The sequence below is a fragment of the Cibotium barometz genome, chromosome 37 (assembly GCF_041138505.1).
Source record: "Cibotium barometz isolate CiBa-2024 chromosome 37, ASM4113850v1, whole genome shotgun sequence".
NCBI lineage: Eukaryota > Viridiplantae > Streptophyta > Polypodiopsida > Cyatheales > Cibotiaceae > Cibotium > Cibotium barometz.
In genome coordinates, this window is record NC_141082.1 from 13,004,686 (window position 1) to 13,017,887 (window position 13,202).

At 41.4% G+C, this 13,202-nt stretch overlaps 1 protein-coding gene across 3 annotated transcripts in view; it reads right to left on the reverse strand.

The window, feature by feature from the left end:
* The window catches only part of LOC147616967 (transcription factor Pur-alpha 1-like), a 30,173-nt gene extending 23,265 nt beyond the window's left edge, over positions 1-6,908 (reverse strand). Inside the window, exons 1-5 of one of the 3 annotated variants that reach the window (XM_086776616.1) lie at positions 6,739-6,877; positions 6,463-6,619; positions 6,203-6,276; positions 5,981-6,116; positions 5,835-5,882 (exon numbers count right to left, since the gene is read on the reverse strand). In XM_086776616.1, coding sequence (XP_086632742.1) covers positions 5,835-5,882; positions 5,981-6,116; positions 6,203-6,276; positions 6,463-6,528 — 324 coding nt within the window. In that variant the 5' untranslated portion in view covers positions 6,529-6,619; positions 6,739-6,877. Of the gene's footprint in view, positions 1-5,834; positions 5,883-5,980; positions 6,277-6,399; positions 6,620-6,738 lie in introns of all 3 variants that reach the window. The other 2 variants (XM_086776615.1, XM_086776617.1) reach the window with 2 other exon arrangements.
* Between the last annotated feature and the right edge of the window lie 6,294 nt (positions 6,909-13,202).

Sequence of the window (13,202 nt, forward strand, 5' to 3'; positions counted from 1 at the left end):
GCTCGGTCGGTGAGCTTCTCGGCCAACCACCAAGAACTGTTGTACCCTTGAGATGATAGCCCACCTGTCTCAATTTTGCCTTCTCCGTGTAGTCTTCCTCCAAGAAGACTGCCTCAAATTGAGAGATGGACAATGCTTTGTCCACATACAAATCTCCATGGTAATCATCAAACTTCACTTGCTCGTCGCCCATTTTAAACTCCATGAGTTTCTTGGGAGATGGGTGAAGATCCTCCAGCATAATTACTTCATCGAGCATGGGCATCTTCCTCTTGCCTTTGTTGCTAACCATTGGCTCAGTACATGCATCCATAGCACTCTTCTTAGTGTTGTCCAAGGCATTCATGGGCATCTTGCCCTCACCCTGCATAGGCATCCTCAAACTAGCCCCAAACATTGGGCTCTTTGGATGCACATGAGCCTGAGATTCGTTGTGCCCCTCATCAACCGTTTCCATAGATTCACTATGGGTTGCATGGATAGGATTTAATGCAATGGGTCAACGGGGAGAGGGAGAACACACTGGCACAATGTTGGTGCGGTTCTCACGCTTGCATGGGCTGTTTGGGCAGCAGCCCCCATGGTATTTAACTTGGGAGGCTTCACAAGGGCAAGTTCCCCTGCCTCATTTGTCTCAACTTTCCCTCTCTTGATGAGATATGCCAGGGCAAGCTCACGAGGCTTGGCATTCATGCCCTTTGCCAAAACTGAAAATGTAGTTAAGTTGCTTGATAACCGCTTCTTGCTCAATCCTCCTCCAAAGTCTCTCCATCTCTTGCTCCTTGTGCACCATGGCTTGATGTGGATCCACCTCCAGTTGGACAGCCAAGGGTGCCTCTTGTGATGCACTAATATGTGAAGGAGAGCAGCCAGCCATCCTTAATTAACCTCGTTAATGATCAATGTCTGATTTGTGTTAAGTGGAGTTGGTTAATTGTTGTCTTAAAATTAGTCTTTTAATGGTTAAATAATCACGACTAATCACAAGAAAGGACTCCTTCCACCACAATGGGAAGGAAGGGAGCTTGGGCTCCCAATGTAATGTGGCACACCACACTAGGGCCGGACCAACCGGGCCCCGCCCTAAGGAATAGCTTTATTCCAATAGAGAAATTGGAGATATGTCACATGCACTCTGCACTCAGTGCATGGTGACAAACTGGCTCATCATCAGCAGTGCAACATTTGTACATTATTAGAACCCAGTAGGATGATATTTGTCGTACGCCGTGACCCCATTGTACATCCTCAATCCAGGATAAGTCAGGCACGAGCTACGTAGGTTATTCCTCAGCCTTAGCGGGTTAGTCAGTCAGTCAAGTCCCTTAACCCGAATCATTCATGCATATAGAGTCAGTAGAAACCTTAGGGTTTGCATCAGAAAGCACTCTGCATTTTGCATAACATGCATTCATATGCCTGTGCATCATTTAGAACATCCCAGAAGCCTTAGGGAATTTACTAGGATTTATCTAGTATTTTTTCCATATTTTATGATATTTATTTAGCATTTATTGTCATTTATAAACATAAACTTTATTAAATAAATGACCAGCTAACTTGACCAGCCTCTAGTTAGTATAAATAGGCTTGCATAGGGCTTAGACATTCATTCAGTCTTCAGTGAGCTAGGCATCTTCATCCTCAGCATTAGGAGCATTCCCCGGCTTCAGCATAGACTAATCCATCCCTCTTGAAGCTTCTGCGTTTGCTTCTCCAGCCTTTGAGAACCAGCGTTTGCTTCAGTCAGCAGTCTTACACAGCAGTTCAGCAGCAATACAGTCCCTACAGTCATCAAGCGCAGCCAATCAGTACCTTAACGCAGCAGTTCAGTCCCTACAGCCATAGGCGCCTGCATACAGCACCCTTCCAGGCACCAGGACAGCAGTTTACCCTCTGCGTTTAAGCCCATATCACCACCAGCAGCAATTCAGTCCATACAGACCTGCGTTTGCCTACAGTCTGCGTTTCAGCCCTACAGTTTGCAGATCTACAGCAGTTTTCAGTATTGCAACAGTACCCCGCCTTCTGTGCATCATCCATACATGCAACAGTCATCTGGTGAAGGTAACATATCATTCATAAGCATTTACAGCATAGTTACATAGCTTAGAACAGTCCACTGCAGTCCTCTCTCAGCCTCAGGTGTGCAGCCCTTCCTCATGCCTTTGGGAAGAGTGCATAGGCTCGAGATCAGTTCATTGAGGTGTTTCTACAGCCATGTACAGTTCAGCCAGGCTTCCGATCCTCCGAGATCTTGCGTTTGGCTTATCTACAGTCCACAGTCATTTTCTCTAAAGTAATAAAGCAAATACTATCTCGGTAACGGGATAGGGGCCCCTTCAGTGGGTAATTTGGGACCCAATCTGCTGTACAGTTCTCGTCTCTCTCTCTCATATCTCTCTAAAGTTTGAAGTATTAAAGTGGATTGCTAAACTCACGAAACTCAGGATACAGAAGATGGTGTGAGCATTTGTGTGACAGGATCCTCCAATACGAAGACTTCCGCTGCATATTACAACATACAAGAGTAAGGGTGCCAAGCATCAGATTTCCAAGAACAATATGAAAATAGATGCTCCAAGCCCCAAGCCACTAAGTCAAGCCCAATCTCACAAGAAGTAAGATTGCACCCACGGCAATGCTCCCTGGTCTTCAACAGCTTCTAAGTACTCTTCATAGATTTTATGGCAATCCTCGGGCACTCTTCAAGCACATAGGGTGGCTGTCTATGCAACAGAAATAGGCAGTTTCTTCAAAAACACCCAGGCACAAAAGGGAATGAAGTTGCCAGCAGCAGAGACGAAGTAAACAAAGGATACAGGCCGTATAGCAGCATGCACAGCCCATACTACAGCTGCAGATGCTGTTCAGGTGCTGGCCCGCGTCAAAAGAAGGCGGAGTTAGCTTGTACAGGTGGTCATACACCTGTCGTACAGCAGGGGGCTGAGTCGTACAGCTGCACAACAGGTGGGTGCAGGACTGGCCATACAGAATGAGCAGGAGAGACTGTGCTGCTGCTGCTGGTTGCGCCAAACCCAAGAGAGATTGAAAAGGGAGTGGCATAGGTGGCCATGCATGGAAGGGCCTGCCAAGTGGTGGGCAGCCCACCATGGTGGCCACACTGGCATTAAAAGGGACCTGGTCACCCCACATGGGTTATAAAATGGGTGCCTAGCTCCTATGATGTAGAGGATGCCCATGTGCCCTTGCATGCCCGGTGTCACCAGGAGGTGAAACTTTTTGCAATTGTTTTCTTTATTTACATTTCTTTATAAATATATATATTTTTCTTTTCTTTCTCTTTGGTTGCTGTTGTTTTCCCCCGGGATCTCTTGGAAGGACTTGGGCCATTGCAATGTCAGAATGGGTCAGCCAGTGGGACTCTGGACCAGTGGTTGGCTAAGCCTGAGAACTGCACTGAAAGATGAATGACAGTGTCCAGGACATGGCCACTGAATGAGGGCATAGGCCGGTTTACACTAGTAAGTGGCTGCCACCAAAATGTGAATGTATCTTGAATTCTAAGCAAATTCTGAAGTGACCATAGTGGTCAAAGATGGTCAGGAGACCAGAAGGAATGCAGATGACATCATCCCTAAAATCTAGGGAACTGCTATTTTGGGCAATGTCGGAATTGAAAAGTGTTCGCGTCAGTTTGTGCGGAATGTCAAGGGGACCAAAAGCTGGCAAAGGACTGTTGTGAGAATGTGAACCAGTTAGGAGATTTTTAGCTTGGAAGATTGCATGTGGAAAAGGCTTAAAATTGTGCCAAGTGTCAAATTTATGTGCATTTTCCACACTGGGAAGAGGGAAGCGTGGGATTTTGGGCTGAATGAGGCTCATTTGCAGCATTATGGTGGGTTGTTGCAGGTTAAGAGCTATTGTGGTGCACTCCCTTGCCCTGCAACTCATGTATTGAGGGTTGAGCTTGCTCCCCACAGCCTCTCTCTCTCTCTCTTTCTCTTGCAGACTATGGTAATGCTCTCATCAGATAAAATCAGGTACAGTTGTGTGAATTTCATGCTTATATGCAAAGGCTAGTTGTCTCCTTGAACAGGAACCGGTGTAGTTAGTTCCTACACCAAAGCAGGGACGGAAGAGGGTCAGACAGTACATGCAAACATGAGCAATGCACATGCATATGAAACTTGGAAATCCCTTTTCTCAAAACTTGTATCCATCCCAGGGTTCTAGTCACACTAGGGTACCCTGGTGTGTATGTGTTCCCAGTCACACTCGTGGCACATCACTGCCAATCTCACTAGCCTCTCATCTGGTCACACTAGTAGAGAGCACACACAGCTAATCGCATTAGCCATCTCCAATCACAATGGAGATGTGGAGTACTAGTCACACTAGCAGAGCCATCCGCCTCTAGCCACACTAGAGTAGAAGTAGTTCCAGTCATATGGGCTAAAAATAGACACAATGGCTAGTCACACTGTGTCCCAAAAAAGAGCTTTTGGAATTAATGTTGCTCTTACATCATAGCTAATCCTGCTTAGGGAACCAAATAGTGACAGCACGGGCAAGTGCAAGCAGCCCAAGGAGTGCCACAAATGGAAGCCAATGCAGATGGGCAGTCAGTGGTTCTGCACCAGTAGCACACAGAGGGGACCGGCAGCTTATGACATTGCAGTAGTAGCCTGGTGATGGCACTCCAGCATCTGCACCCAGAGAGATGAAGGTGCTGGAGGGGAGGGCATGGGGTGGGATGGAGGAGAAAGAGTGGGGGGAGGAGGGAAAAGGTCGGGAGGGAGGGAGGGAGAATTTGTCAGTTGTAAAGGGGAGAGATGAGGAGGAATGGGAGGGAAGGAGGAGAGGAGGATAAAACACTGCCCCCCCCCCCCCCCCCCCCAAAAAAAAAAAACCCACCCATCTTTGATCGCCAGCAGTAGAAATGCCTAGATTAAGAGCTCTAATCCATGATTAAAGTAATGTTTAATGAGCTAATCCAAAGGAAAACCACTGAGCCTTGCATAATATCCAAATGTCAAATGAGCACCAAATGAGGTGCTATGTTTCCATTATGAGGTATTCATACAAAAAGTTGAGGTTTTAAGGGCACTCTCCTAACCCTAAACCATAAAGGCCCACATTTGTCCACATTGTTAGAGCCCTTTTTGTACAGATTGTTAGTCTACACAACTGTCACACAAAACCATTCGCCATTCCAAGCCTTCTACAGCTTCACAAGACAGTTGACCATACGAAGCAAGTCGACAGTTCATAAATGAGCTGCGGCCAACCTTACAAGACAATCAAATGTTTGGACTTCCAAAAGATAACATCTTCTGCAACTTATGGGTTTGCAGGACGTCGTACTGATTCATGACGATGATGCTTCTAAGTCTTCTTGATGCTACAACCACCTAACTTTTAAAGGGGGAGTGTTCAGCTATGATGCTTATGTGGTTGTAAAGATGATTACATTATATATAGTGTGAGCTTAAAAGTTATATGGTGAGCACAAGTCATTATCCCATGTTTGTGTCGTCTCTCTCTGCCTTCACCTTGCCAGTTTGGGTATGCTCTTGCAACCTCTACCCAAAAGGGCTTTTGGACGTGTCTTCTAATTCATTGCTCTACAATCGATACACTTCTAAATTTGAAAGGCATAGTGGCTCTTTACATAGTGCCATAGCGGTTTGCCTTCATCATCTATCTTCAAAGACATGCTAGGCACCGGGACTGATCGATATAGCTACAATAGCTACTTGCATCAGGTAAAAGCTCTTCATCATCATCTAACTCTACATAATAGTGGCCGTATAGACCTTTGAAAGCATATCAAGGACATGCACATGCTCACATGTAACTCAAATGCTTACCTTCAAAAAACGACCTCTCTGATTATGTCCCACATCAAAATAGAACACCTGCCACATAAGTAAGCAATAAGTCACATTAGCCCCTGCTCAGTATAAACAAATCATACAAATAAGAAAACCTAAGGAAGATATCATAAAAAGACGACCTTCGTGTCCAGCTGCACCTCACTACTCTGGAGGGCTGCGTCTTTGCCGGAAAGCTCTGGATTGTCTCCGGCCGCGTAGTATTTGAACAGATCCACAAAGATGCTGATGCCAGAGGCTGGCACTATGATGGTGGACCTGGAACCAGAGGTCTTCTCTGAGATTTTCAAGTATTGGCCACGAGGATTCTCCTTGAGGTCAAAGTAGAAAATCTTGTGTTCCACCTGAAGGGTTTTGGAGATGAGCTCCACATCACTGCCAGTTGCGCCATCCATGACGTTGCCGAAAAACGCACCTTCTGCACGATGTCAAAACTCTGTGATACTATGGCAAACTAGGGTAACAAGTCCATAAATCAATTATCCAAATGCAGGTACACATATATTGTATGGTTTTGAGTCATTCTGGGTCAGTGCCCAACTCTGATTTTGCCTTCACTAGTAAACACAATGTGCTGAATTGACGAGTAGGGTAAGCGCCCAACTCTGTTTTTGCCCTCACTGTCGAACCCAACAGGCTTTTTTGGCCGGAAAATGGGGGGCCGATTCATAACAAGGTATGCGAAAATAGATGCCTCCGAAAGGCATGAGGATCTCAGCTGCTAAGGCCACCGCTCAGTGATAGATCGCCCTCGTGAGCCCCTTTGGCAGGCCACAAGATACAGTCAAGAAGAAGAAAACATTCCAAAGAAGCAAAGGAAAACAAAGAATTGTAATTTTTCCAAGACAGTGTGTAGTGGGCGATGGAGAAAACCGCTTACCTTCCCGGTTTATCTTTCACAGGACAAGATAAGGTGGGCGATCACTGCTAACAAAACAAGTAGACCCTAAAATAAAAGACCACTCACGCCGTTGCAGAATTCGCCCAAAGTCATCAGATCCAAAAAGCTACTGCCGACGAGGTCCCAACCCAAGTTTCTAACCGTGGATCAAAAGCCATAAAAGTACAAGCATGATATCTGTCCTCGGCTGTCGTCATCGTGTATGCTCACCAATGACCATGACTTCAGCACATAGTACATGCCATTAATGAGTTTGGGGAACAATCCACTTTACATGTCCAAAACTTAGGGGCAAGGGGCCGGGGCTCGACAAAACGGCAATTCAATGTATTTTTTCCTGCCAAAATTCGGAAAAACCGGGTAGAAAAAACGATTCAAATTTACTAGTTTTTTGTTGAAATACCGACAAAATATGCAAATTTAGCCTAGAAAAATAAGCCTATCCTTATTTTGACCGATTTTTAAAAAATGCTTTTATCAAGCCCTATTATTAGTGGCTTCCATACCTTGGGTGGAGCTAGGTTTTTTATTCAAAAGGGAAAGAATCCCGCTTTTTGGTTTGATCTTGCCCACCCAATTGCATTCCCAAGCAAACTCACCAGTTCATCTCCTCGCACGTGGTGCCCACAATCTTTTAGGTTGAATTCTCATTTCTTGAGCTTTTGTATGTGTAAAGGCCCTCACTCTCACACATAGCCTCATAGGTTAGAGATGTGTAGCTTCCCACGATATTTTGATTTTCAATAGCATCATAATGACGTTTTTGGCCAAGTTTATAATGCAGTTCTCAGCAATTAGGCAGCTTTTGGCACAATTACAGCCAAGTTTTCTAGCACACCCCAAGCCTAGTTATGTGGGTCATGGGAAAGGCCTATAAGCCAATTGCATATAGATTAGAAAGCATGCATAAGTTCAAGTGTACTTGTTTGTTTAAGGCACCTTTCACATAACATACAAACATGTAGTAATGATCATGCAAATGGAATATGCATAGCCAGACGTGAGAAAGTTGGGTGGACACTATTGTCGTATCTTCACACTATTGCCGTATGTTCACACTTCCATGCAAGCATGAGTACATAAGTCGTGGATATGATAAGGCATTCTTGTCCACCATCTCAAAAAGATAAAACCCCCACCTACTCATGCCATTAAAAACGAACCCTACTCTAAAAGAGAAGCTGCCTCTGCTTTGCTACTCAGTTTGTCCATCCACTTGGAATCTCAAGATGCTTTTTAACCTCACCATGCGAGTAATATAATTCTATAAATTTTATAATCCTTTGTGTGTAAATGGTATGTAAGAGAAGAAATGTATGACTAGATACAAATGGAAAGTAGTCTTTTTTTAGCTTCCAACCTTTTAGTTGTGTTAGAGAGATTTTAGGTTATTTGGTGGCAACATTTATACCAATTTGTAGTTTTATCTTTATATGCTTGTAGATAATAATGATGGTGTGTGAGTGGGCATCTATGACGTGTAATAAATAGAGTCAACTTTAGCTTCTAGAATTGTAACAACTTAAGGTGGCCCCATTAGGTGGAAAATTCAAAGCTAATTTATCTTTGTTTGATAATGCTTGATCAAATTCAAAATATATTCAATTGGTTAACAAGAGTTTAAGAGGAATTTAAAAAGAAGGAGCTTTTAATCATCTTGTCTATGTGAACATATGCATTTGTGTCTTTTAAGATCTTTACACAAACCATACCAAGGGAGCAATATAAACCACCAGTTATCATTCGTGCCATTTGAGAATTTGCTCAAAATTTTAATGGATATGAAAAATATCTAAAATAATCTCAATTTAGTGGAGATTTAAAAGTGTTTCATTAAACTAGACTAACCCTCCCATGATCAACAAGGCACAACACGTGCCTACGAAATCTCTCTCTCTCTCTCTCTTATTCCTACTAAGTTCTATATTTAGTCATATTGGAAAAATAAGGTGCAAGTTTGAGACAATAACAAAAAAAGGAATTTTTTCACTTTTAGTTGTAGATTCAGCAAATCATTAAAAAACTGATTAAGGAAACCGCATGCACTCCAATCTTACTGTTTTTCTCATTAGTTAGAAAGAAAACAAATTATAGCACTAAAGCTAACTACCTTGATTTTGAATCGTATTAAGGTCACACACTACATCTCTATTATACTACAAGGGAGAATAAAGTCTCTTTTTCGTTAGTCAATAGAAAAATGTCAAGCCTCATAATAACTCTTGCAATAACTCTCCTAATTTGTGAGGATTATTGCAAGGATGATTACGATGATAATTTTCAAGGATTATTACGAGTGTTATTTCACATAGGCTACAGTGGAGAGGGTTTTCCAAAGAATGGATATTCAATGGTGGGAATCAGGGTTTCGGGTTTAGGTTTCAAATTTTAAAGTTTAGGCTTTGGGTTTCAAGTTTTGAGGTTTAGGTTTCAAGTTTTAAAGTTTAGGCTTTGGGTTTCAAGTTTCAAGGTTTAGGTTTCAAGTTTTGAAGTTTAGGCTTTGGATTTCAAATTTTCGGGTTTGGTGTTTAGGGTACATCATACATATAGTGGTGGGTAATCAAATGGCACCCCTTGATCAGAACTTTTTAGGCTTTAGGTTTTAGGTTTTGGGGCTTACGATTTACGGTCTATGGTTTAGGGTTTAGGGTTTAAAGTTTAGTATTTAGTGTTTAGGGTCTGGAATAAATTTTATAGGTTTTAGAGTTTAAGGTTTAAGGTCAACAATTTAAGATTCAAGTTTCAAGTTAAGATTCTAAGATTTAGGGTTTAGGACCTAGGATTTAGGTTTTAGAGTTTAAGGTTTAGGGTTTAGAGTTGACGATTTAAGATTCAAGTTTCAAGTTAAGATTATAAGATTTAGGGTTTAGGTTGTATGATTTAAGTCCTAGGATTTAGAGTTTAGGGCCTAGGGTTAAGGTTTTTTAGTTTAGGGTTAAGGAATCGAATTTCAAGGTTTAGAGTCTATGATTTAAGCTTAGGGTTTATAATTGATAGTTTAAATTCAAGGTTTAGAGTCTATGATTTGATGTTAGGGTTTAGAATTGTTTCAGGTTTAAAATTTAACGTTAGGGTTTAGAATTAATAGTTTCAAGTTTAAAGTTTAACGTTAGGGTTTAGAATTAATAGTTTAAGGTTTAAAATTTAAGGTTCAAGGTTTAAGGTCTAAGATTTAAACTCTTGGGTTTAGGTTTAAGGGTTTAGGATTTAGAGTCTAATGTTCAAGGTTAAGGGTTTAGCTTTAGTGTTTAGGGTTTAGGCTTTATAACTTAGGATTTAGGGTCTAGCATGTAATGTGTAAGCTCTAGGGTTTAGGTCTAGGGTCTTAAGGTTGATGATTCAGGATTTAGAGTCGAGGGTGTATGGTTTAGGGTTCATCTAGGATTTAGAGTCTAAGGTGTATGGTTTAGGGTTCGTCTAGGATTTAGAGTCTAAGGTGTATGGTTTAGGATTTAAATCTTAGGGTAGAGTCCAGGTTTTTTGGTTGACGATTTAAGGTTTAAGTTCTTGGGTTTAGGATTTAAGGTTTAACGTCTTAGGTTTAGGATTTAGGATTTAGGGTTGAGGATTTAGATTCTAAGGTTTACGGTCTACAATTTGGTCTAAGGTTCAGGTTTTAGATTTTAGGACATAGCGTTTACATTATGAGATTTAGATTCTAGGGTTTAAATTTTTGGAAGCAATTTTCCACCCTATGATACCCATTTGAATAAGGATTTGTTTATGAGTATCCATGAGTATTTTTTCCACCCTAAGGAATACATAAACCTTAAGACACCTTTAAGAACCAAGTCTACATCCACTTTGGGTGAGGACAAGCCAACTAAGGATCCAGTGTCTATAAGTATTTCCAAGGACTACATATGCCCCAATGCATTTTTAAGAAGCAAGTTTCCACCCTCAAGTGCTTAACCTATTTTTATCTTTCTTCACAAAGCATAAGCAATTTCTCTTAAGTTTTGGGTATTTTTTGTATAACTACAATTTGGCCCTTTCAAGAAACATAAGTAATTTCAATTGTGTTTTGGGTATTTTTTTGTATAACTACAACTTGTCCCTTTCAAGCAACAAGCAAGGAAGCTCTATATATACACACTTGCATACAAAGGTATTTTTCTATATAACTACAACTTATCCCTTTCAAGTAAGCAAGTAAGCAAGCTCTACATATTGCATACAAAGGTAAACCTTAATGGATTTTTCTTCTTATGCCAATCATGCATAATGGATTTGTGAGGTTTTTTAGGACATGTGTAACACACAAGAAGAGCTTCCTCTTAATTTTTTGTTACTTCTTCTTCTTTGGAAGTGATTTCTTCTTCTAATGTCTCAATGGATTCTTCTTCTAGTGTTAATCATGTCCAATGTGTGATGGGTTTTTTTTTGTCATCCCAAAGAAGAAGCCCTTCTTCTTCTAAAGTGTCGCTAAAAGCAAGCTTGATGTCATTTGGTGTCCTCTACTTATTTATTGTATGGATATAGACACATGAATTGCATAGCTCAACAAATACATGTCGCTAAAAGTAAGCTTGATGTCATGTGGTGTCCTCTACGTATTTATCGGATGAATATAAACACATGAATTGTATGGCTCAAAAAATACATACTTGTGTACAAAGGTATGTTTCAATGGCTTATTTTCATATATCAATCATGCAGGTTGGAGGATTTTATAGGGAATTAAAACATGCCAATGAAGAAGAAGAAAAAGGAGCTAATAGTAATCATGTTATTTTTTGATGCAACTATCTCTAGTTGTTACCAAATATATACTCGTGGCGTGGCTCACATATCTCCATATATACACACTTATGACTCACATAGCTCTACATATACACGCTTGCATACAAAGATACAACTTCATAGCTTCTTCTTATGCCATTAATGCACATGTTTAAGGGTTTTCTAATCATGCCTTATTCGTTTGTGTTGTAGCACATAGACCTAATTGTGTTGTACTCTCCTTCTTCCTCATTGTCACGATAGCGGTAGTTCCAGGAGCCGAAAGAGCTCAACTGTACGGACAAGGTACACGAGCGAGGTTTAGGGGAGCCAATACGACCGGTAAATGGACTCAAGGGTGACGAGGCACTAAAAGTGGTTGGGCACAGGAAAAGGGCCAATAGGCTATTAAAAGAGGAGGGGTCCAAACTTAGGTGAGCCGTGTGGAAGATTGGAATGGTTGGGTGGAGAAATCGTGGAGCTCTTGAGCCTTTGGTGATTCTTAGCCTCCTGCAGTCGACCAACCTAGTGTTGGTATGAGAGCATCCGATCGTACTGCCAATCCATCTTCAAAGAGTCATCCCTTTGGTGTGTACTGTTTGGAGCAGGTTGCCTAGCCTCGGTATCTTACTAGCTGTTTGTTCATCATGCGTTGTCATTAGGGAAAATTTGGACTCAAAAAGGGGCCTTGTAAGAGATCCCTTGGGATGGTGATGTGGACAAAGCAAGCCAATAAATCCACATATAATATTGGAGGGCACGTGCGTCATTTTTGAGTTCTTTATTCCATTAACTGATATGTAGGGTGTTTTTTAATTCAAAACAATGCATCTTGAGTATAGTTTTTTATTCCCACTATGGTGCCTTATTTTATTGAAAAAAGACACCACTCTCTTTCTTCATTACACTTTTGAATGTAACGAAGCCAACTCTGCTAACCAAACTTGAACCGAACTTCGTCCCTGCAACCCATCATCTTGCATTGTCTCCCTCATTGTCTTCCCGATTGCACAACCACAACCACTCCAAATCCGAATTTTTTTGAGCGGGAGGTTTTTGATTTTCTCTTCTTCTCAAGGCGGCAAGTTTTGAAAAAGGATGGAAAAGTATTTGTTCTTCATGCGCCATACCTGCTTGTGCATGAATAACAATCCCATTTCTTACCTTTTTCAAGTGAGGGTTGTGCTTACAAGTACTCTGTACATTTTGGTTCATCCAGGATACCAACAAGTTTGTTTGATGGACAAGGAGGTATTATTTAGTGATGTTGTCTTTTGGTTTTAATGAAGCAATCTTCTTCACGGGAGATAAGTGTAATATCTTTGGTTTTTTTTGGTTAAAGTGTGAGTTCATGATGCTTTTTGGTGTTGTTAAAGCACAGAACAATGCAATGGAACCTGTGCAGCAAAAGAGGAAAAAGGTGAACATCCACTTCCAAGTAGAATCCGATTATGCTCCCTGCTGTAAGAGAAATTGGTCTAGGCCAGCATGCGAAGCCCGCATTACTGAGCTTCGAAATGAAGGAAAGAAAAATATGGACCTTTGGTTGGATGGTAGTATTTACCCACCAGATCCAACCTCCTCTCAATCTCCATCATTCTTTGGGTTGACAAGTTTCTTCAAGTTTGTGTGTGAGGGTGAAAATGGATTGCTTGGTTATTGCAAAAGACTGTTTGGCCAATGTCAAAGTATCTTTGAAAGACATTTGAGTGATAGAGATG